The following is a 23,930-nucleotide window of genomic DNA, read 5'->3' as shown; positions in this document are numbered from 1 at the left end:
TCCACCACATTTGCTCTGTGCGTTCCGCTTGAGAGTGAAGCAAGATTACCATCTTGTGGGCGATTCTGTTAATTGCACTCTAGTTAGATTCAAAGCACTTTCTGTTTTTTTCCCTCTATTTATAATTAAAGCTAAGCTTTTAGTTGAATGAAGCTCTGTCGCTTCGTTGAATTAAAAGCTCCACTCTGTTTTTCATACAACACCGTCCATCAGTAATGATAGGAGAAAAACAAACACGACAGCAACTAGGAATGTGGAAACCAGTTCCTGAATGATGAATTGAACATTTGCACAGGAGAGGCTGGAAAATTGGACATTTAAAATTGGACATTCAAACCCGAGGTGGGTTTGAAGAATGCTATTAGGACACAGAGGCTGGTTCTGCATACTATCACCAGCCTCTGTCTGTACTGTGTCCCCCCCCCCCCCCCCCTCCCCGCGCTTTGCTGTCCCCCATAAAAAAAAACGCCATGCTAGCGACATGCAGCTTGTCGCTAGCTGGCTGTTTACCTTATGTCTGCCTGTCACCGCCGCTTCCCCGCCTCCTCTATAGCGCCGCTCCCCGCCTGCGTCTCTTCTCTCCAATCAGCTTACAGAGACGGGAAGCCTCTGAGAAGAGTAAGGAGTTTGTCAGCTTTCCCCTGCGCTGAAATCCCACGGCAGCTATGTTACAGGTACGCCCTGCCAGGTCTTTGTCTTGTAAATCAGTTTCCTGTATCAAACATGGCGGCATACCTACGGGTATTGGCTCCGCCCCCAACCCTGATAGGACAGTCCACTATAAAAGCTTTGACCCCCCCCCCCCTCCAGCCATTCTTTTTTTCTGTCCTCGCCATGGACAAGTTCACTTATTTTTTCTCTCTCTTTAATTTATTTTTTTTCTCTTTATTTAGGTTCTTTTCCCTTTTTTTTTTTTTTTTTTTTTAAAAAAGTACCTGTGCTGGCGGCGGGTTCAGCCTCTCCCGCATGCCAAACGTCCAGGATCCTTAAACAGGATCAAGTGGCGTCCTCTCTCCCCACGTGCAGTTCCCTAGCGTCCCCCTCGCTAGCTGGCGCCACCACATTTGCTCGGACGAGAGCAGAGGAGTACCAGGAAGAAGATCTCGCGTATCGCGAGACTTGGAGCGCCGAAGCTGATTGGACGGCGGCAGGAGGCGGAGGCGGCCGGAAGTACGCTTATACGCCACACAGGAAGCAGGAAGAGCGGCTGGAGGCGCGATTACCGGCAGAGCTTCACTGTGGGTAGCGTTCTTGGCGCTGGTACCACGTGAGCTACCCGGCTGCTTGGAGAGCTGGCAGGAGGTTCGGACGGGGAGTCATTAGGCTAAAAGCCTACTTTCATCAGGGAGCAGGTATGAAAACTTTTTTTTAAGCAGACAGCTCATGTGCTATGCTTAGGAAGTTTGTGCCTTTTTAATGCGGCCCTATGGTTATTCTCTTAAACAGAGATGGAGAGCCAGGGGCAAGTGGTGGAGATAGAGAAGGTAGTGGAACACAGGTAACAGGGCGCTAAATGCGACCTTTTCTGTTTTCATTACGCACTGGGTGTTTAAAGTTAATTGTCTTTTTACACCCCTCCTTGCACAGGGTTATCCTTAAGGGTACTTATAAAAGAGTGCTATCTATCCCATTCTTTTTTTTTTTTGTGTGGGATGGTTTTTTTAAGTGGAACATATCTTTTATGTCTCCACAGCCAGGATGAAGGAAGAAGTGTTCATTCAAGGTCTAGGGACCGACCATCTTCTTCTCATAAAAGGGATTCTCGCTCCAAGTCGAGGAGAAAAGACAACAAGTCCGCATCAAGGAGAAGGTCTTCAAGGGACCATAGAAGCCGGTCTTGTAGCAGAAGCCCGAGCAGGCGGCATAGAGACTCGTCTAGAAGACGTTCACCCAGACGTTAATCTAGGAGGTCCAGATCCAAGTCTGCCCATAGGCAGGAAAGGAGGAGACGTTCTCCATCTTATTATCCAGCGTACAGACATTATTCTGAAAGGGACTATTATGCTAATAGAGCCCCAAGGGGGTCTCGCAAGGTTTGGTCTATTTCCCCTGATTCCGACCCAGTTACTACTTTTCAAAGACCTGTACAGGATCAGTGTTGGTCCTGTGCTAAGCCAGCCCTTCCTGAGAAGAAGGTGTGTGAATCACGCTTCCGGGAGCTTGGTCGTGAAAAGGAGTCAGATAATCAACAAGTATTAGCATTTATACAACAGGCTGTGCAAGAGACCTTTCAGAATATGGCTCAACAGCCAGGAACCTCGGCAGCTTTTCAGGCTTCAGTAGCTGATGCTACTCCTCGGGCAGATGCACCACCAGTCGGATTTGACTTTGCTTTAGTCCCACCCTTCTTGACGGCTATTAAGTCTGCAATAGACTGGCAAGAGGAGGAAGGTACTTCGCAGGAGCCTGATAAGTACTATCCGCACTTAGATCAAAAACCGCAAGTTTTCCCCTTAATGAAGGTGATAAAGGAAGTGGTATTAAGTGAGTGGAGCAAGGTTGAGCAGAAGCCATCTTTAAATAATAGATTTATGAAACTGTACCCACTAAAGCAGGAAGATTTGAATTAGTTTGATTCAGCTCCAATTGTGGACGCCTCAATTATGAGACTGGCTAAGCATGTCACTCTGCCGATAGAAAATGCTATAGCATTTAAAGACCCGCTAGAAAGGAAGATGGATGCAGATTTGAAGAAAGCCTTTTTAGCAGCAGGAGCAGCCTGTAGACCAGTAGTGGCACTAACTTCCTTGGCGAAGGCTACAAAAGTATGGGTCGACAACATTGAAACGGCCTTGAATAATGACACGGATAAGCAGGAGATAATCAAGGCCCTGGATGAACTGAAACTGACAGGAGATTTCATGGGAGAAGCAGCAATTGATGTAATCAGGTCTTCAGCAAGGGCAATGCTATGGAATATCACTGCTAAGAGAGCTTTGTGGTTAAGACCTTGGTCAGCGGATCAAACTTCAAAATCCAACTGGTGCAGGATCCCCTTTGACGGAACCCATTTGTTCGGGCCTCAAATGGACTCTGCTATATCTAAAGTGACGGGGGGGAAATCAGGATTGATCCCGCAAGATAGAAAGCAGAGGGCTCCCAGACAACAAGCTTCCAGGAGAAACTTTAACTATAGATACCAGCAAGCAAGGTCTTATAGACCAGGGAAGCAATTCGGAAAGAACTGGAGAGGTACCCAGTCTTCTTTCTTGAAGAACAGCAAGGCAAAGATCTCTTCGGATCCTCAGCAAAGCCAGAAGCGGTTTTGACGGGTTGTCCACTCAGGACCAGCCAGTAGGAGCCAGGCTAAAGCTCTTTTGGAAGTCTTGGGTGGGAAGAATCGAAGACCCATGGGTGATAAGGACCCTAAGGCAGGGTCATTTTTGGCGATTCAACAGAAGACCTCCACAGAACAGATTTGTGTCGACAGATTCCTCTGGGCAGGAGCAAGTCGGCTTCCCTGAGACAGTACGTTCAGTCTCTATCAAGGGAAAATGCAATAATTCCGGTACCAGCCAAGGAGTGCTTTTCCGGAATATATTCTCCGCTTTTCTTAGTCCCAAAGGCATCAGGAGGCTGGAGGCCGGTGCTAGATTTAAAGTTTTTAAACAGCTTCATAGAAGTAAGACACTTCAAGATGGAGTCCCTTCAGTCCATCATTCCAATGGTGGCGGTGGCAGACTGGATGTCCACCATAGATCTTTCAGACGCCTACCTGCACATTCCCATAAAAAAGGACTATCAGAAATATCTCAGGTTTTGCATGGAAGGACGCCATTACCAGTTCAGATGCCTGCCTTTCGGTCTATTAACAGCCCCAAGGACCTTTACGAAGATCCTTCTACCAGTAGTGGCATACCTGAGGTTACGGGTCTAAAGATATACCACTATCTAGACGATATTCTGTTACTCCACCAAGACCGGGAGGTATTAACTCAGCATCAGGATCTGCTGCTAACATTCCTGCAAAGTCTAGGCTGGATAATCAACTTCAAGAAGAGCCAGCTTCTTCCTTCCCAGGATATATTTCTGGGAGCAAGATTCTTAACCTTCAGGAATCAGGTCTGCTTACCGGACCAGAATGTGGTATCTATTCAGCAGAAAGTATGCATGGCCCTAGCAGTATCTCATCTGTTGGCAAGAGAGTGCCTGAGCCTGCTGGGAACATTATCCTCTACAATCCCGATGGTGAGATGGGCGCACTGGCATCTGAGAACATTTCAGTGCTTCTTCCTGAACAGGTGGAACAGGGTGTCCCTGATCCAGAGGATACGATTACCCTTCGAAGTAAGGAATTCACTTCATTGGTGGATCAAGGAAGAAAACTTAAGGAATTGTCTGCAGATACAGCCAGACATCCCGATAGTGATTACAACGGATGCAAGTGTGACAAGTTGGGGAGCACATTGCCAAGGCAGGTGGTGCCAGAACAAGTGGAACACAAGACAGATTGGAGTACCCTCAAATCTGCTAGAACTCAGAGCAGCCTTTTTAGCATTGAAAGCCTTTCATCACCTGATTTACGGCAAGTCAGTACTATTGCAAATCGACAACGTGACGGCAGTTGCTCACATCAGGAGGCAGGGGGGAACAAGAAGCTACTCCCTACTGATGGAAACAAGTCGATTGATGTCATGGGCTCAGAAAAATCTAGCCAGTCTGTCGGCCACTTACCTTCCAGGAGAGAAGAACGTTCTGGCAGACCATCTAAGCAGGCACTTCGCGGATCCCCACGAATGGTCTCTAGACACGGAAGTATTCCTGCAGATCTCTGCAAAATGGGGCAGGCCACAGCTGGATCTGTGGGCATCGTATCAGAACAGAAAAGTGGAGAGGTTCTTCTCCCGCTATCATCATCCTGCGACAGAAGGTGTGGACTGCCTAGTACAGGAGTGGAATTTCGCACTGGGCTATGCGTTTCCTCCCTTTCCGCTAATTCCCAGGTTCCTCCAAAGACTTTACAGAGAATCATGCATGATTATTGCTATTCTGCCATACTGGCCCAGGAGGCCCCGGTTCGCCCTAGCGATGCTAATGAGCATGGAGGAACCAATGAGACTGCCAGTATCCCACAATCTTCTGTCACAGGGGAATCTTCTGCATCCAGGAGTGAACATGCTCAGTTTGACTGCTTGGAAACTGAAAGGAAAAGGTATATAGACCTGGGATGTTCAAGCGGAGTAGGGGATACTCTCCTGAAGGCTAGAAAAGCATCTACTAATTCCACCTACTACAGGATTTGGCAGAAATTTGCATCCTTTGCCTCAGGAAAAGAAATTTCTCTCTTAACACCGGCAGTGCAGCATGTGTTAGATTTCCTACAGTCAGGAGTAGAAAAAGGTTTGAGTGTATCAGCACTGAAGGTTCACATTTCAGCACTATCTGCATTGACAGGAGATCGTTGGGCAGCGCATCCTCTGGTAATACAATTCATTCAGGCAGTCTTCAAGATGCGGCCCCCAAGAAAGCCGTTCTTTCCAAAATGGGATCTGTCAGTAGTACTGGAAGTCTTATCATCGCCTCCATTCTATCCACTGGAAGCAGTCTCTCTGGAAAATCTGTCTTTAAAAACAGTCTTTTTAACAGCCATTGCCTCAGGGAAAAGGGTATCAGATATTCAAGCCCTAGGTTGTTCAGGCAATCTGTTAGAATTTTTTCCCAGATAGAGTAGTCATCAGGCCAGTGTTACATTTTGTCCCAAAAGTATCCTCATCAGTTCATGTAAATCAAGAATTAGTCCTGCCTATCTTTCTTTCTGAAGGTTCATGTCATCCCTTGGACGTTGGCCATTGTATCAGGGCTTACTTAGATGCGTCAGCTACATTCAGAGATTCTGACCATTTGTTTGTAAACTATACAGGTCCTAGAAAGGGGAAGAATGTGTCAGCTAGAACTGTTTCTGCATGGTTGGTTAAAGTCATCAAAAAATGCTATGTCTTGAGAGGTTTACCTGTTCCATCTGAAGTACATGCGCACTCTACCAGGGGCATGTCTGCCTCCTGGGCATGTTTTTCAAAAGTGTCTGTTGAAACAATATGTAAAGCGGCCAGTTGGTCTTCAGTTCATACATTTATGAATAATTATCATGTTGATCCTTCCTCACTGACTCCTGTTGAGTTTGGGAGAGCGGTTCTTGCAGTGTAAATACATTTTGTGTTTTGCATATTGCCCTCCCTCATGTGTGATTTGTTATATCCCGTAGGTATGCCACCATGTTTGATACAGGAAACCGGAAAATTGTATACTTACCTTCCGTAATTTTCCTTTCCTGGATCAAACGATGGCGGCATACGAATCCCTCCCTCTTGTCCATTCGAGGACTGATTTTCACCAGAATGGCTGGAGGAGGGGTCAAAGCTTTTATAGTGGACTGTCCTATCAGGGTTGGGGGCGGAGCCAATACCCGTAGGTATGCCGCCATCGTTTGATCCAGGAAAGGAAAATTACGGAAGGTAAGTATACAATTTTCCGGTTTCGGAGGTCCATGTCCAGCGACTTCTGGCATGTAGCCCCTCCCACCCGAAAAAAAAACCCTCCTGTTATCTCTATCTCAAGTACAGAAAGTAACTGGGATACTTCAGCGGGGCTATGTGCTGGAAGCCGCCAGACATGGACCCCTAGGACTGATTCACAAGAAGAAGACTGGGCAGGTCATTATAACATTACAGGAGAAGAGGATCCTGCACATTTGTATTATAGGCTGGATATTCGGTTTAATGCTGGCATAACCCATTTGCATTTTAATGGCATCTTCTGGGCAGAAACCCCGATCTCGTGCAGCTGTCACAATCTGTCCTGGAGATAAGCCTCTTCCCTTGTCTATAGCACTGTCACTCCTCTTCTCCATACGTTAGACTAAAATGATATCTTCTAGCACTGTGGGAGCTTCGTGTAGCAGATTTCTTGTCAGTGTAATCATGTAAACCAGGTAAGGCCCCTCTTACACTTGCATTGGAATTCCACATTACGTCACCATTTTACAGCAGAGTAACACAACAGCAATGCAAGGCAATGGGGCCTAGCATAGTTAACACATTGCGACGGACGCATCCGATCGACCACCGAACTGCCAAAGTCAATAGCACGTTACCATCAGACTTCCACGGCAACGGCGGAAGTAATGTGATTTTAAATATGTTGGTGGTAGCGGTGTGCATGCGCAGACAATCCGGGAATCCCAGTGATGTACTTCCTGTCCAGCAGAAAGTATGTCACTGGACGAAGGGCATGCGGTGCTACGCATATGACCCTGTCAGCACACTCTGCCGCAGGGTCATATGGCATTTTGTGCATTGCGGTGGAGTATCTCACGATGGGAGTGGAGTATCTCTCTGCAAACACACTGGCCAAGAGAAAGTAAAGATTTTAACCAATTCAAGTACTTTTTTTTTGTTTAACAGGATTCTGGTGTTGGGTGTTAGAACGGCATAGCAAGACAGCTGAAGCTGAAGGTAAGAGTTGATAAAATTCTGCTTTAAATCTTATTGGCTGTTATGATGGTGGGTCACATGACTTATGATACTGGAGTACAGCTGCTGCATGTGGGAAACGGGTGTAGCAATATCTATTTAAAAAAAACAAAAACATTCCAATGACAAAGGTATGGAGTGATCATATAGAATACACTGCGCTTGATGCACACACCGCCAGCACATGGCAAAAGTAACGCTAACAAAGTACTGCTTGTTGTGCAACTAGAATGACCCACTGAACATGGTTAATGTGAGCGTTGGAAGGATAATGAGCATTAAGCATGAAACATAAGGCAAGCTACCATAGCAATGCTCACACTGCCCATGAACCGCGGCCCCGCTAACTGCACAACATGTAGTACTCTGCTGACATTAGTGCCGGAAATATTGCCTTGTGTTGCCTGCAGTTAGTGCATCAGGCCTGTTATATTTCAATTTGCAAAATAGATTTTTTTTTTAAATTAAGAGTAAAACCATTATTGATTTACAAATATCATTCCAGGATCTATGTAACATTTCATTACATAACTTGCACACAAAATAAGATGATCGATTCATAAACATGACCTTAACTCATGAGAAAAGACAGCACTATATACTATATGACAAAATATAGGAGCGGGTCCTCACAATCCACAATAATAAATGTCATTAATGTTGTTGATGAAGAGGACCAGTGTGTTCTCAAAGCATCCGTTTTATGCAGCAGCTGATGTTTAGACATTAAACAACTTGATTATTGAGGATTGTGCAGACCCCCTCCTATACTTTGCACTTCTGAAAGGGTTGGTACCATCCTCCTTAGGCTTATCGCATTCCACACATGCAGGCTGTCATATCATGTGACCGCTTAACCCCCACTACTCCCAGTGCCCAGGGGAGTGGCTGACATGTCATGTGACCTCTTCTGCACTACTCCCAGTGCCCAGGGGGAGGGCCGGCACATCATGTGACCTCTTCTCCATTACTCCCAGTGCCCAGGGGGCGGGCTGACATATGTGACTTCTCCTACACCACTCCCAATGCCCAGGGGGAGTGCTGACACATCATGTGACCTCTCCTCCACTACTCCCAGTGCCCAGTGGAATGGCTGACACATGTGACCTCTCCTCCTCCGCTTTTATTTTTTATTCATATAGCGCTGCATATAGTATAAAACAAATCATGGGAAGCATAGATACATGAGAAATACAAAACACTGTACAATTAGTACATTCAGCAATACAAAGACATACATAGTTGATGTGTGGTTTGAGACATCACCAGAACTGGAAGATGTTCATATGATACAGGAAATTACAGCAAAATTAGAAACACTAGAAGGCGGTCCCAGCCCTTGTGAGCTTACAATCTAGAGGTTAGTGGGTTGGAGACATTAAAGAAGGAGACACAGGTTAGCAAATGAGGCAATGAACTTCCAATGCTACTTATAACAATTTAAAGGCTCGTCTGAACAGATGTGTTTTGAGAGTACGTTTGAAGGTTTCCAGGCTGGGAGCATGACAGATAGGCTGTGGAAGAGTGTTCCAAAGGAGAGGTGATGCTTGTGAGAAGTCCTGGATTCAGGAGTGAGAGTAGGTGACCAAGCTAGAGGACAAGAGGGTCTCCTGGGAGGAGTGAAGGTTCCAGGTGGGAAGGTATCTGCAGATTAGTGAGGAAATGTATAAAGGGGTCAACTTATCTAGAACTTGTATGAAAGGGTGAGGTGTTTAAACTGGATCCTTTGGGTGATTGGCAGCCAATGGAGAGATCGGCAGAGAGGGGCTTCCTCAGAGTAGCAGGAGGAAAGGTGCATGATATGGGCAGCAGAGTTCAGTAGGGACTGAGGAGGTTCTAGTCTGGTGTTTGGTAGACGGCAGAGTAGGGAGTTACAGTAGTGAAGATGGGATAGGATTAGAGCACGTAAAAGCATTATAGTAATCTCCTGTGAAAGGAAAGGATGCATTCTGGAAATGTTTCTGAGATGGAAGTAGCAGGAGGTAGTTAATACAGTATGTGGTCTAAATGAGAGCTCAAAGTTCAGAGTTAGCCCCAGACAGCAAGCTTTAAAGGGACCTCGAGCAGACGGTGTGGGTATGAATTTAGGCATACCCCTCACTTACCGCCTCTGTAGTAAAGCTCTCTGCCCCTCGTCCGGCCGTTGTTAATAACATTGGTGTTGGCAACTCTCAGCAATGTCGTGCAGTGAACCTGGAACTCCTATACTGCACTGAGCACAATGACATACTGCTCCTGCACGGATAGGCTTAGAGGAGGATGATGGAAGCTGGAGCATGTGCAGCCCGCATGACCTGACTTCCGCTTACGGGGTCACAGCACGACTTTTCTGAGAGTCGCCGGCCCCAATGTCATTTACACTGGCCTGACCGGGGGGCAGAGAGCTTTACTTCAGGGGCAGTAAGTGAGGGGGTATTCTTAAGTATACGTGGGTATGCTTAAATGCATACCCACACAGTCTGCTCAGAGTCCCTTTAAGAATTAAGGATATTAGGGTTACATTATTGGTAACTATGGTAACTATGTAAAGCTTAAGAAAACAAGATGAAATAAATGTAGAGACAGCAGATTGACAGTCAGGGACTCAAGGTGATAGTGTGGAGAGGTCAGAGATAGCTGACATGTCATGTGCCCCCCCCCCCCCCCCCCTTTTCACTACTCAAAGTGCTCAGAGAAATGGTTGAAATGTCATGTGATCTCTCCTTCACCATTCCCAGTGCCTAAGGAGGTGGCTAACGTGTTCAGTGACCTCCCTTCCTGCACTACTCCCAGTGCCCAGAGGAATGGCAGACATGTCATGTGACCTCCCCTCCTCCCAGTGCCCGGGAGAACTATTTTGACAAATGCTTAAAGTGTGCCAGGCGTGACATGATGAGATAGACATGAGCATGTACAGTGTCATGTATACAAAGAACTAGGCTGTGTTCCTTTTCTTCATTTTGTTCTGTCTGAATGTGTGCAAGTGATTGTTTCTCTCCAGTCAGGACGCAGTTGGACTATCTCATACGCCTCACTAATAAGGAAATACTGCCTTAAAACTCTTCCCTGGAAGAGAACAACTTCTGAGTGCAGGGGATAGATTAAAAAGAATCACACATATTTTTTTCGAAGATTCCATTTCTCAGCTTCCAAAGGAATGTAAAAAGAAATAGCCAAGATTTGACTCCACCCACAACAGAAAGATGACTTTATCAACCTGTAATGTATTCCACAAGCATCCAAAGGTGAACTTTCTCTGATGTTTCTTCACTTGGAAATACATTCTCACACCCCCAAGTGAAAACACCCATCAGTGTAAATTGTAACAAAAAAAAAAAAAAAAGCAACAGCATAAGAAATAGCTTACTGAACCCCTACAATAAATCTGTAGTGTCTACTTCCTAGTTTCCTTGGAGCACAGAAAGAGTTAACCTCCTGCGTTTACCTATTAGCAAATAATTCAGCACACACTTCTCCACACAGTTCAGACAGAGCTGGCAGCTGAAATTACACTAGTGAGTACTTGGAGATAAGGGAGAATTAGACAGGCTGTTCTCTCTACATACAAACAGGGTGGATTTCTCTGTTTTCCTTGTCTCCTTTGCAAGAGTTTAGGTTCGCTTTAAGGTTTCTCTTGTGAAAGAATACTTTTCATGCACTCTGAAACAAATAAGGCTGCTTCCCTCCTTGAGTTTTCTGGTGATGAAGAAAGTTTCCATTCCTCGCAAAACCATTACCCACCCTCTGAACATGTTAGGTAAAACAGCTGTGGTGTGTTCTCTGCTGTTTAAAAAGGTTTTCTTTCTCTTTGCTTTTACAAACTCCTCTTCCTTACTTTGGACATGAGAGGGATGCTTACCGGCACGGATTTCTTGGTTTATAAAGGCTTTAACTCCCATCAAAAATCTCCCATACTCTAAAAATCTTTCCCACACTCTGAACATGAAACTTACTGTTGCCTTTGTGGATTTGCTTTTTTTGTTTTCACAACTTCTCTTTCCTATCGGTCTCACACTCCAGATGTGTTTACAGGCTGCTCCACAATGTGACTTTTCTGGTGTTTAACCACTTGCCGACCGCGCACTCATACCGCGCGTTGGCAAGGTGGCAGCTGCAGGACCAGCGACGCAGTTCTGCGTCGCCGGCTGCAGACTAATTAATCAGGAAGCAGCCGCTCGCACAAGCGGCTGCTTCCTGTCAATTCACGGCGGGGGGCTCCGTGAATAGCCTGCGGGCCGCCGATCGCGGCTCGCAGGCTAAATGTAAACACAAGCGGAAATAATCCGCTTTGTTTACATTTGTACAACGCTGCTAACAGTAGCAGCGTTGTACCAGATCAGCGATCCCCAGCCAATCAGCGGCCGGGGATCGCTGTCACATGACAGGCAGGAGCCTGTTAGAGGCTGCACAGGACAGATCCGTTCCTGTGCAGCCTCGGATCTCCGGGGAAGGGAGGGAGGAGAGGGAGGGGGGGAATTTCACCGCGGAGGGGGGCTTTGAGGTACCCCCCCGCAACACCCAGGCAGGCAGGAGCGATCAGACCCCCCCAGCACATCATCCCCCTAGTGGGAAAAAAAAGGGGGGCGATCTGGTCGCTCTGCCTGCACCCTGATCTGTGCTGGGGGCTGTACAGCCCACCCAGGACAGATCAGCTAAAACAGTGCTGGTCCTTAAGGGGGGGTAAAGGGTGGGTCCTCAAGTGGTTAACAAGGTCTCCTTCAGACAGGAAACTTTTCTCGCAGCTGGAGCAAGAAAAAGAACGCTCGCCGGTGTGTTTTTCTTGATGCCTTAGAAGAGAGCCTTTCTGAATAAAACCTTTCCCACACTCTGCACACGAAAACGGAAGTTCATCTGTATGGAGCCTCTGGTGTCTAATAAGATTTCCTTTTCCAGTGAAAGATTTCCCACACTCTGAGCATGAATAAGGCCGCTCACCTGTGTGACTTCTCTGGTGAACAGCAAGTGCTGCTTTATTGCTGAAACACTTCCCACACTCTAAACAGGCAAAGGGGCGCTCGCCAGTGTGAATTTGCTGGTGCGTAAGAAGGCTTGCTCTCACACTGAAACATTTCCCACACTCCTGACAAGAAAAAGGACGTTCGCCAGTGTGAGATCTCTGGTGATCGAGAAGTCCCTCCTTGTGACGGAAGCTTTTCCCACACTCAGAACAGGAGTATGGACGCTCATCGCTGTGAATTTTCTGATGTCTAAGTAAATCTTTCTTACAAAGGCATCCTCTGCCACACACCGGACATGCAAAGGGACGCTCGCCGCTGTGGATATGTTGGTGTCGTACAAGAACAGCTTTTGAGGTAAAGCTCTTCCCACACTCTGAACATGAAAATGGACGGTTGCCAGCGTGGCTTCTTTGGTGCCTGAGAAGATTTCCTTTCTGAATGAAATCTTTTCCACACTCTAAGCATATAAAGGGACGCTCACCGGTGTGAATACGTTGGTGTCTCTTTAGATCTGCTTTCTGAATGAAACCTTTCCCACACTCCGAGCATGAAAAAGGACCTTCGCCAGAGCGAAAGTGCTGATTTGTGAGATGGTTCCCTACCTCAGCTAAACATTTTTCACACTTTGAACATGAAGATGGAAGCTCATTCGAGTTCTGGTCCTCAGTAACAGATGTTTTAGCCACAAACCATTTCCCACACTCAGAACATTGAGTCATCTTATCACTAGAAGAAGATCCCTCAGGGTTGGGCTGATCTATAGATCTGTGATCCATGTGATGGGCGTTTCCTCTTGGAGAACTTTGCGTGATACAATTATCTCCTGCAGTATCGTTTGGATGTGACATAAGATGTCGTTCCGATGTGTTCCTGACATACCGTCCATCTATAAGAAGGAAATGTACAGCATGAATGTTACAGTATCAGAGGTCATGTGTGTTGGCCTAATAGTCATTATTGACACTGAGCTCTATCACAGAATTGGAAAATCCCTCTTATGTTGGTACTATGATTTTATACTGAGGAATGGATATTCTTGCTCAACACCTCCCACCCCAACCAAAGTTTATGAACAAGAAGACCTACAACCGGCAAAGTAAACTGGTTTCGACATTTGTAGTTGGGCCAAAACAACAGAGAGGGAACTTGGTGGAACAGGCTAGTCTTTTCCCTTGTAGTGGGTGTATTGCATTTAAACTTACCAAAATCAAAAGAAAAAAGGGACTATAGTATCGTAAATAACAGGAGTATCCTTCAAAATCAAAGACTTGCAGTACAATCTATAAGGTGTATTTGGCTTGGTTCCCATGTAGGTATCATTACCAGTACTAGTTCAAAAAAAGAATGTCTGAGCATGTTCGGAATATTGCTGTCGTTATGCTGCCACGGAGCTGGAGAACTATGAGTAACAGCGGTTGTTGCCTTGACGCAAGCCTATGGGAGCGATGGGTGGGTCTCAGTATGCAAAACGTGAACATGAATATGTATGAGATGTGCAAGCTTAGAGCACTGGTTGTAGTCCTGCCCACAGCCCCTGATGAGTCGGATGATGAAACATGCAGGGAGTGGCTGACATGGTTACCAGTGTGTGCAGTGGAGGAGATATCCTCTGGTTTTACATTATTATGCTCGAACTTACTTCACATTTGTAAGTAGTACTACTTTTATCTTTACTAAACAAGGTGTTACACTATAGAGCTTGGTTTTAGTTTATAGATAGCAGCTGGGCTTGTTAGTTTTGGTAAGGATGACAAAGGTACAAGCTAAGGGAGTGAACATACGGTGAAGTCAGGTATTGTGAAGCATCCCTGTGGTGCAAAGAAAATGCATATCTGGTGCCCACAGGTGGTTACAGCTGTTTGTGAGGGTGGAGCCTGAACAGTGGTCACATGTGGTGTGGTTAGTGTGACTGGCATGTTCTCTAATAACAGCAAGTCCCTGGTCACGTTCTCAAACATAAGGAGGTTGCACAATGTTATTTGTTAGATTTTTCAAGGGCAAGTGGAGCCATCTATGGAGGAACACTGAGTGGAGCTATTGCCTTTAGGTTAACATTGAGCACTGGAGTGCTGCCTGTAGGCAAGGGCAGCTACCAAAAAAGGTCAGCACATGGTCTGGATGGAGACGTTTGCAAGGGGTGGAAGCTGTGATCCCTTATAAAATGACCGAGGATTTTTGATACCAGGTGTTGGACCTCCCTGTTTTACATGAAAGACATCTGCATTATGATACGTGCAGGTTTCTGTGGGCACTCAGGCAATATTTACCTATCCGCGCTCCTGCACATGCGCAGTACAAGCTTCACCTTGGGCTCCGGCTTGCGCCTGTGCAGAAGAGAGGACGCGTTCGAGCGCAGCTATTTCCATTGCAGCCCGAGGGGAAGCTTGTACTGCACCAGCACAGGAACGCAGATAGGTAAATATTGCTGTTTTACACTGTAAATAAAGCATGATTCAAGCCTTACTCCTAACTCTTTGATTCTCAAACTCCTTTATGAACCTATGCCAGGAACAAGCCACTGTGCATTCTGTTTATTTTCCTATACCTGCAGCCACAGAGATGGCTTAGATTTGGAAACTTGCAATTTATGATCTGCAGCTGCCTTTGTCGCTGACATAAATCAGACAAACTTTCTGAGAGGTAGCAGAGACAAAGGCAGCTGCAGATCATAAATTAAAACTCACAAAGGAAGCCTCAGAAGTCTTTGGCATCTCTTAGGCTGCTAAGCAAGGCCGGCACTTCACCGGGGCACTGCAGTATTGCTTTTATGAGGACAAATTATTTACCTTTACCAATATCCAGAGAAATTTCTTCCTGTTTAAGCATCCTCACAGTGTCGCCTTCCTCCATGGACAGCGGATCACCCCTCTCATCCTCTTCTTCTTTAACCTCAACTTTAATGTGGATGAGCTCTGTATCCTATCCAAGCACCCACCAAAACAGAAGTAAATGAATAAATAAGATATATAAAACAAAAAAAACCCATAATGGACACCCTGTCTATAATGCAGTTAATTTTAGAAAAAAATAAAGAGTCAGATTTCACCTACCTGATATTCGAGGGGATCAACTTTGTCTTCCTGTGGACAATCCTGGAAATAAAGAGGACTTGTACTTCCATCTGGTGAGTTTCTATTACTTGATCCATCTGTAGGAAAAACACACATACTGAATAGATTGTATCTTTGTGTTTATCAGCTGAATGGGAGGGAGCTAGGTGAACACTCCGTACTGCTCTCTTTTATAACAAATGAAGGTCTCCTCTTACCCAGAGATGTGAGGTCCCTTTGTCCTGAATACTGTCCTTTCTCCTTCACATCTTCCTCGTCTTCATCTTTTATCTCTTCCTTAAAGATCTTCTGATCTTCCATAACTGTTCTTTCCTCCAGATCTTCTAGATACTCCCCCCTCCTCCTGCAATCATACCCAATTTGGGGAAGACTGAGTTACACTTATAAGATAGGAAATAACTCAGGAAACCATTGCCAGATTAGAAAAATATGGCTTAGAAACGTAATGGTCAATTACTCTATGGAGGTTTTGAGGTTGTGCCTTGACTAAACAAAGGGCCACATAAATACACACCAAGTCTAGTTGAGGGGACCCAGGAGGAAAACTCGTTGGGAACAGTTCTTCAATCACAGCACCCTCTACAGCACAAAGCATTGTGATTGGCCAAATAGTATGGTCATTGTTTATTACAACCTATCTGAAACCTAGCAGTGTAAGAGGGTGCCGTCACTGCAGTGTACCCAATCATGGCTACATACCTAAAAAACAAATAATCTAAACACATCTTGTGATGTAGTATAGTTAACTTAATTTGTATAGAAACAGGTGTGGTTAGATATTGAGAGTTAGTCAATAGTCCCTTCATCCACATGTACTACAAGTCTCAGCATGTCTCTCCAACCCACCTATCCTGCAACCACCCTTGTCTGCTTGTGCTATACTTTCCCTCACTCCAACCTGTGTTGTGTCTAATAGGCACATACATACTATGCTTTGAAATAATAGATATTATTACCCTCTCTTATGCCAGTCCTGCAGTGTCTCCTCTCTACTTCCTCTAACTCACCTCTAACTGAGACTTCCTACTCATGTGTTCCGCCCCTTCCTCTCTGTGCGTTCCACCTGGAATGAGTAATGTCGCCATCTTGTGGAGGATCTAGTAACTACAACTGTCATGCTTCTTTCCACACAGATGAGGAGAAATAGTCTTATACTGTACCCAACTGGCCAGTGAGAAAACGGGAAAACATTCACCCTCACTGCAATTACTGTCTACAACTAGTGGCTGGTGCTGACTGGGAAGGCCTTATGTTGGCTTTTGCAACTCTGCTTCCCCCAATAAGGTTAAAGCATACCTAAACTTAAAAAAAAAACTATTATCCTACCCTTTTAAAGCACACCTGAAGTGAGCGGCATATGAAGGCTGACATATTTATTTCCTTTTAAAGGACAACTGAAGCGAGAGTTGTATGAAGGCTGCCATATTTAATTCCTTTTAAACAATACCAGTTACTTGGCAGCCCTGCTGATCTATTTGGCTGCAGTAGAATCTCAATAACAACAGAAACAGGCATGCAGCTAAACTTGTCAGTTCTGAAATGATGTCAGAAACCTCTGATCTACTGCATGCTTGTTCAGGGTCTACGGCTAAAAGTATTGGTTTTGGGCCTTGCAGTGTCTGGTGGTGTAGGGGCATTTGCTAAAGCAATGTTTCCTGCACATGCTGTCGCTTTAAATGTATCAAGATTCTCTGCCTGCAGCCACTTCTAAAACAGGTACTCTTTGGCAAGGTGCACTTAGCAGTCATGCATGTGATACTTGGTTTTGGGCCTCGCTGTATCTGATGATGCACAAATCCCTACACTTACTGTCGCTTTGAATTTATCGGGAGGCTCTGCCTGCGGCCACCTAGGAAACTTGTTCTCCTTGTAAAGGTGCACTTAGCAGTCAGACATGCTGGGGCACTTGGTTTTGAGTCTTGCAATATCTGATAATGCAGGGGTCCCTGCACGGGCTGCCGCTATGAATTAGTCAGGGGGCTCCGGACTGGAGCACACTTTCGAGAGCGGCTGAGTTCCACATTGAACACAGGGTTCTGATCCATATCTGTTTCGAGGGCGGTGGTAATTATGAAAAACTATCGTAATTGCAGGATTCCGGGGGGGGGGGGGGCGTCTTGTACACTGGAGGATACAGTACTTTCTCCCCTTGGTCTTTTTCTCTTTTCCCTTTCTTTATATATTTCTATGTAATCATTAAAGGGGAACTGAAGAGAGAGGTATATGGAGGCTGCCATGTTTATTTCCTTTTAAGCAATACCAGTTGCCTGGCAGCCCTGCTGATCCTCTGCCTCTAATACTATTAGCCATAGCCCCTGAACATGCATGCCACAGATCAGGTGTTTCAGACTTTAAAGTCAGATCTGACAAGACTAGCTGCATGCTTGTTTCTGGTGTTATTCAGATACTACTGCAGAGAAATAGACCAGCAGGGCTGCCAGGCAACTGGTATTGATTAAAAGGAAATAAACATGGCAGCCTCCGTATACCTCTTACTTCAGTTCCCCTTTAACCTTCCTGGCGGTAAGCCCGAGCTGAGCTCGGGCTATGCCGCCGGAAGGCACCGCTCAGGCCCCGCTGGGCCGATTTGCATAATTTTTATTTTGCTGCACGCAGCTAGCACTTTGCTAGCTGCGTGCAGTGCCCGATCGCCGCCGCTACCCGCCTATCCGCCGCTATCCGTCGCGCCGCAGCCTCCCCCCCCCAGACCTCGTGCGCTGCCTGGCCAATCAGTGCCAGACAGCTCTATGGGGTGGATCGGAATCCCCTTTGACGTCACGACGTCGGTGACGTCATCCCGCCCCGTCGCCATGGCGACGGGGGAAGCCCTCCAGGAGATCCCGTTCTTTGAACGGGATCTCCTGATCGCCGAAGGCGATCGGAGGGGCTGGGGGGATGCCGCTGAGCAGCGGCTATCATAAAAAAAAAAAAGATTTGCTGCCCCCTGGCGATTTTTTAGCAAACCGCCAGGAGGGTTAAAGTGTGGTGATGAAGCCTATCAATATGGTTGGGCCTTCATAAACTGTGCCTAGACTCTCTGAGCTAATCAGGAAAAACAACTTTTTGCCATAGCCTCTGAACAAGCATGTTGATCAGGTGTTTGACTGGATTTTTGCGCATGCTTGTTTCAGGTATGTGATTCAGACACTACTGAAAATCAGAAAGATCAACAGGACTGCCAGGCAAATGGTATTGTTTAAAAGGAAATAAGTATGGCAGCCTCCATATCCTTGTAGGTAGCAAGGTATTATAATGTTTACCTTAATATTGACCTGAACTCATGCACAGGACAGAAGGAATACACAGATGTATCGATCCTGCTTGCAGCTAGCTTTTGTTTTTAACAAGGTAGAGGGACCCTGAAGCGAAATGTGACATGATTAGATAAACATTTGTATGTACAGTCCCTCTCACAGTAGTGCCTGCACGGTGACGCAGGTCATACACACAGGGAACTGTGTGTGTGTGTGTGTGTGTGTGTGTGTGTGTGTGTGTAGGGGGGATCACAGATCACACACAGCAGGAGCTGAATGGAAAAGGGGTCACACACAGATGGAGCTGCATGAAGAGAGGAGTCACACACAGTAGGAGACAGTATGGATGGAGGGGGTCACACACAGAGAGGGAAGAATGGTGGTGGGAGTTACAAACAGAATGGGGGGATTCAGGAAGGACTCCACAGGGGGCGGGGTCACAGGCTGAGTAGACAGTATGGAGGAGGGGGTGTCACACACAAGGATGGCTGCACTGGGGGTGGGGTCACATACACAGGAGACAGTATGGGTGGAGGGGGTCACACACAGAGGGGGAAGCACAGTGGTGGGAGTCCCAGACTGAGGAGACAGAATAGGGGGTGGGGGGAAGCAGCATGTGAGGAACAAGTGGGAGAGGTGAAGCAGCATGTGGGAAGCAAGAGGGAGAGGTGAAGCAGCATGTGAGGAGCAAGCGGGAGAGGTGAAGCAGCATGTGAGGAACAAGCGGGAGAGGCGAAGCAGCATGTGAGGAGCAAGAGGGAGAGGTGAAGCAGCATGTGAGCAACCAGGGTGAAGGTGAAGCAGCATGTGGGAAGCAAGAGGGAGAGGTGAAGCAGCATGTGAGGAGCAAGCGGGAGAGGAGAAGCAGCATGTGAGGAGCAAGAGGGAGAGGTGAAGCAGCACGTGAGGAACAAGTAAGAGAGGTGAAGCATGATGTGAGGAGCAAGAGGGAGAGGTGAAGCAGCATGTGAGGAACAAGCGGGAGAGGCGAAGCAGCATGTGAGGAGCAAGAGGGAGAGGTGAAGCAGCATGTGAGGAGCAAGCGGGAGAGGTGAAGCAGCATGTGAGGAACAAGCGGGAGAGGCGAAGCAGCATGTGAGGAGCAAGAGGGAGATGTGAAGCAGCATGTGAGGAGCAAGCGGGAGAGGTGAAGCAGCATGTGAGGAACAAGCGGGAGAGGTGAAGCAGCATGTGAGGAACAAGCGGGAGAGGTGAAGCAGCATGTGAAGAACAAGCGGGAGAGGTGAAGCAGCATGTGAAGAACAAGCGGGAGAGGTGAAGCAGCATGTGAAGAACAAGCGGGAGAGGTGAAGCAGCATGTGAAGAACAAGCGGGAGAGGTGAAGCAGCATGTGAAGAACAAGCGGGAGAGGTGAAGCAGCATGTGAAGAACAAGCGGGAGAGGTGAAGCAGCATGTGAAGAACAAGCGGGAGAGGTGAAGCAGCATGTAAGGAGCAAGAGTCAGAGGTGAAGCAGCATGTGAGGAGCAAGCGGGAGAGGTGAAGCAGCATGTGAAGAACAAGCGGGAGAGGCGAAGCAGCATGTGAGGAGCAAGAGGGAGAGGTGAAGCAGCATGTGAGGAGCAAGCGGGAGAGGTGAAGCAGCATGTGAGGAACAAGCGGGAGAGGTGAAGCAGCATGTGAAGAACAAGCGGGAGAGGTGAAGCAGCATGTGAAGAACAAGCGGGAGAGGTGAAGCAGCATGTGAAGAACAAGCGGGAGAGGTGAAGCAGCATGTGAAGAACAAGCGGGAGAGGTGAAGCAGCATGTGAAGAACAAGCGGGAGAGGTGAAGCAGCATGTGAAGAACAAGCGGGAGAGGTGAAGCAGCATGTGAAGAACAAGCGGCAGAGGTGAAGCAGCATGTGAAGAACAAGCGGGAGAGGTGAAGCAGCATGTGAAGAACAAGCGGGAGAGGTGAAGCAGCATGTGAAGAACAAGTAGGAGAGGTGAAGCATGATGTGAGGAGCAAGCGGCAGAGGTGAAGCAGCATGTGAGGAACAAGCGAGAGAGGTGAAGCAGCATGCGAGGAACAAGCGGGAGAGGCGAAGCAGCATGTGAGGAGCAAGAGGGAGAGGTGAAGCAGCATGTGAGGAGCAAGCGGGAGAGGTGAAGCAGCATGTGAGGAACAAGCGAGAGAGGTGAAGCAGCATGTGAGGAACAAGCGAGAGAGGTGAAGCAGCATGTAAGGAACAAGCGGGAGAGGCGAAGCAGCATGTGAGGAGCAAGAGGGAGAGGTAAAGCAGCATGTGAAGAACAAGCGGGAGAGGTGAAGCAGCATGTGAAGAACAAGCGGGAGAGGTGAAGCAGCATGTGAAGAACAAGCGGCAGAGGTGAAGCAGCATGTGAAGAACAAGCGGGAGAGGTAAAGCAGAATGTGAAGAACAAGCGGGAGAGGTGAAGCAGCATGTGAAGAACAAGCGGCAGAGGTGAAGCAGCATGTGAAGAACAAGCGGCAGAGGTGAAGCAGCATGTGAAGAACAAGCGGGAGAGGTGAAGCAGCATGTGAAGAACAAGTGGGAGAGGTGAAGCAGCATGTGAAGAACAAGTGGGAGAGGTGAAGCAGCATGTGAAGAACAAGTGGGAGAGGTGAAGCAGCATGTGAAGAACAAGTGGGAGAGGTGAAGCAGCATGTGAAGAACAAGTGGGAGAGGTGAAGCAGCGTGTGAGGAACAAGTGGGAGAGGTGAAGCAGCATGTGAGGAACAAGTGGGAGAGGTGAAGCAGCATGTGAAGAACAAGTGGGAGAGGTGAAGCAGCATGTGAGGAACCAGTGGGAGAGGTGAAGCAGCATGTGAGGAACAAGTGGGAGAGGTGAAGCAGCGTGTGAGGGACAAGTGGGAGATGTGAAGCAGCATGTGAAGAACAAGCATGATAGGTGAAGCAGCATGTGAGCAACCAGGGCTGTGGAGTCGGAGTCGTGGATTCGGAGTCGGGGCAATTTTGGGTGCCTGGAGTCGGAGTCGGGAAAAAATGCACCGACTCCGACTGAATTTAAACTGTAATTAAAATAGAAAATATGATAAAATGTTCTATTTCTCAGATAATAGTCATCCTAAATAATTTATACATACAGTAATAGCTGTGCTTAGTCAACAAAAATGAAATAAACCAATCAAAATTAGTTACTTGTGCTCCGTATTTTTAAAGTCAGATATACATATCTGATTGTGACTGTATATATGATGTGTACACAGGAATCTCTTATATATACTAAATAACATCTATGCTGTAAGAATAAAGCCTGATGTGTAGCTGTGTCACTAATAGAGATGGTCAACGAGATGGAAATAATTCTGCGTTGATTCTGATTAATGCAAATGTATGCACTCTCTTTGCTCATGAAATCAAATAATTTGATATGTTGATAACATTTGGTTTGGTGACTACAAATTAAAGGGTAACGGAGACGGATGAAAAGAAAAGTTTTATACATACCTGGGGCTTCTTCTAGCCCCCTTCAGGCTAATCAGGCTCTCGCTGTCCTCCTCCACCACCTGGATCTTCTGCTATGAGTCCTGTTAATTCAGCCAGTCAGTGCAGTCTGGCCGCATGCAGCTTCCACAGCCAGGAGCGCTCTGCACCTGCGCAACAGTGCTGCGCAGGTGTAGTACGCTCCCGGAGGGCGGAGTGTGTACATGCGCACTACGCCAGACTGGCTCAAGTACCTGGACTCATAGCATAAGATCCAGGTGGCAGAGGAGGACAGCGAGGGACTGATTAGCCTGAAGGGGGCTGGAGGAAGCCCCAGGTATGTATACAACTTTAATTTCATCTGTCTCAGGTTTACTTTGTTACACAGTAGTACTATACTCTACATATGCACTCTCCACAGAGCTGCAGAGAATCCACTGAGAATGTTGTGTATTGAACACAGAGGTGTTGTCTATCACCCATAAACCTGGTTCAGATTGTGCATGAAGAATGTGTAATAGAGGAAGAATCTCCTTATTCCCCTGCAGAGTACCTGCACATCACTCTTACATGTACCCACAGTTACATTGCCTAGGGCCTGATAGATGTTCTTTGTTCCGGTCTGTACCTTTTACAAGTACTCTTACCAAGGACTAGTTTTAGTCTTTGACTAAAGGGAATAAATATGGCAGTCTCCATATCCCTCTCACTTCATTTGTTTTAAAATTCCTAAGCGTTGGCAGTTAAGAGACGAATTTCATGTTACATACTTTCAATCAACAAGATTGTAATATGCAAATTAGAGGAGTCGGAGTCGATGGAATCCTAAACGGAGGAGTCTGAGTCGGTGGATTTTTGTACCAACTCCACAGCCCTGTGAGGAACAAGTAGGAGAGGTGAAGCAGCATGTGAGGAGCAAGAGGGAGAGGTGAAGCAGCATGTGAAGAACAAGCGGGAGAGGTGAAGCAGCATGTGAAGAACAAGTGGGAGAGGTGAAGCAGCATGTGAGGAACAAGTAGGAGAGGTGAAGCAGCGTGTGAGGAACAAGTGGGAGAGGTGAAGCAGCGTGTGAGGAACAAGTGGGAGAGGTGAAGCAGCACGTGAGGAACAAGCGGCAGAGGTGAAGCAGCATGTGAGGAACAAGTGGGAGAGGTGAAGCAGCGTGTGAGGAACAAGTGGGAGAGGTGAAGCAGCGTGTGAGGAACAAGCGGGAGAGGTGAAGCAGCATGTGAGGAACAAGTGGGAGAGGTGAAGCAGCGTGTGAGGAACAAGTGGGAGAGGTGAAGCAGCGTGTGAGGAACAAGCGGGAGAGGTGAAGCAGCATGTGAGGAACAAGTGGGAGAGGTGAAGCAGCACGTGAGGAACAAGCGGCAGAGGTGAAGCAGCATGTGAAGAACAAGCATGATAGGTGAAGCAGCATGTGAGGAGCAAGCGGGAGAGGTGAAGCAGCATGTGAAGAACAAGCATGATAGGTGAAGCTGCATGTGATCAACAAGCGGGAGAGGTGAAGCAGCATGTGAGGAGCAAGCGGGAGAGGTGAAGCAGCATGTGAGGAACAAGCGGGAGAGGTGAAGCAGCATGTGAGGAGCAAGCAGGAGAGGTGAAGCAGCATGTGAGGAACAAGCGGGAGAGGTGAAGCAGCATGTGATAAACAAGCATGATAGGTGAAGCAGCACGTGAGAAGCAAGCGGGAGAGGTGAAGCAGCATGTGAGAAACAAGCGGGAGAGGTGAAGCAGCATGTGAAGAACAAACAGGAGAGGTGAAGCAGCATGTGAGGAGCAAGCAGG

The 23,930-nt window shown here is 47.0% G+C and overlaps 2 protein-coding genes across 2 annotated transcripts in view; one reads left to right on the top strand and one right to left on the bottom strand.

The window, feature by feature from the left end:
• The first annotated feature begins 245 nt into the window (after positions 1-245).
• Positions 246-23,930, top strand: part of LOC137534896 (zinc finger protein 3-like) — a 200,486-nt gene continuing 176,801 nt past the window's right edge. Inside the window, exons 1-2 of the mRNA XM_068256588.1 lie at positions 246-342; positions 7,401-7,451. The gene's annotated coding sequence lies outside the window, so the exon portion shown is untranslated. The remainder of the gene's footprint in view (positions 343-7,400; positions 7,452-23,930) is intronic.
• On the bottom strand, positions 8,595-16,478 carry LOC137534910 (gastrula zinc finger protein XlCGF57.1-like). The gene is made up of 5 exons (XM_068256623.1): positions 16,434-16,478; positions 15,675-15,820; positions 15,457-15,554; positions 15,193-15,325; positions 8,595-13,292 (listed from the first exon to the last, which is right to left on the bottom strand). Exons 2-5 carry the CDS (start codon positions 15,775-15,777, stop codon positions 12,097-12,099), a joined length of 1,530 nt encoding a protein of 509 aa, XP_068112724.1. The 5' UTR covers positions 15,778-15,820; positions 16,434-16,478; the 3' UTR covers positions 8,595-12,096.

The sequence above is a fragment of the Hyperolius riggenbachi genome, chromosome 10, assembly GCF_040937935.1.
Source record: "Hyperolius riggenbachi isolate aHypRig1 chromosome 10, aHypRig1.pri, whole genome shotgun sequence".
NCBI classification, from domain to species: domain Eukaryota; kingdom Metazoa; phylum Chordata; class Amphibia; order Anura; family Hyperoliidae; genus Hyperolius; species Hyperolius riggenbachi.
This window is presented reverse-complemented; position numbering and strand designations above follow the sequence as displayed.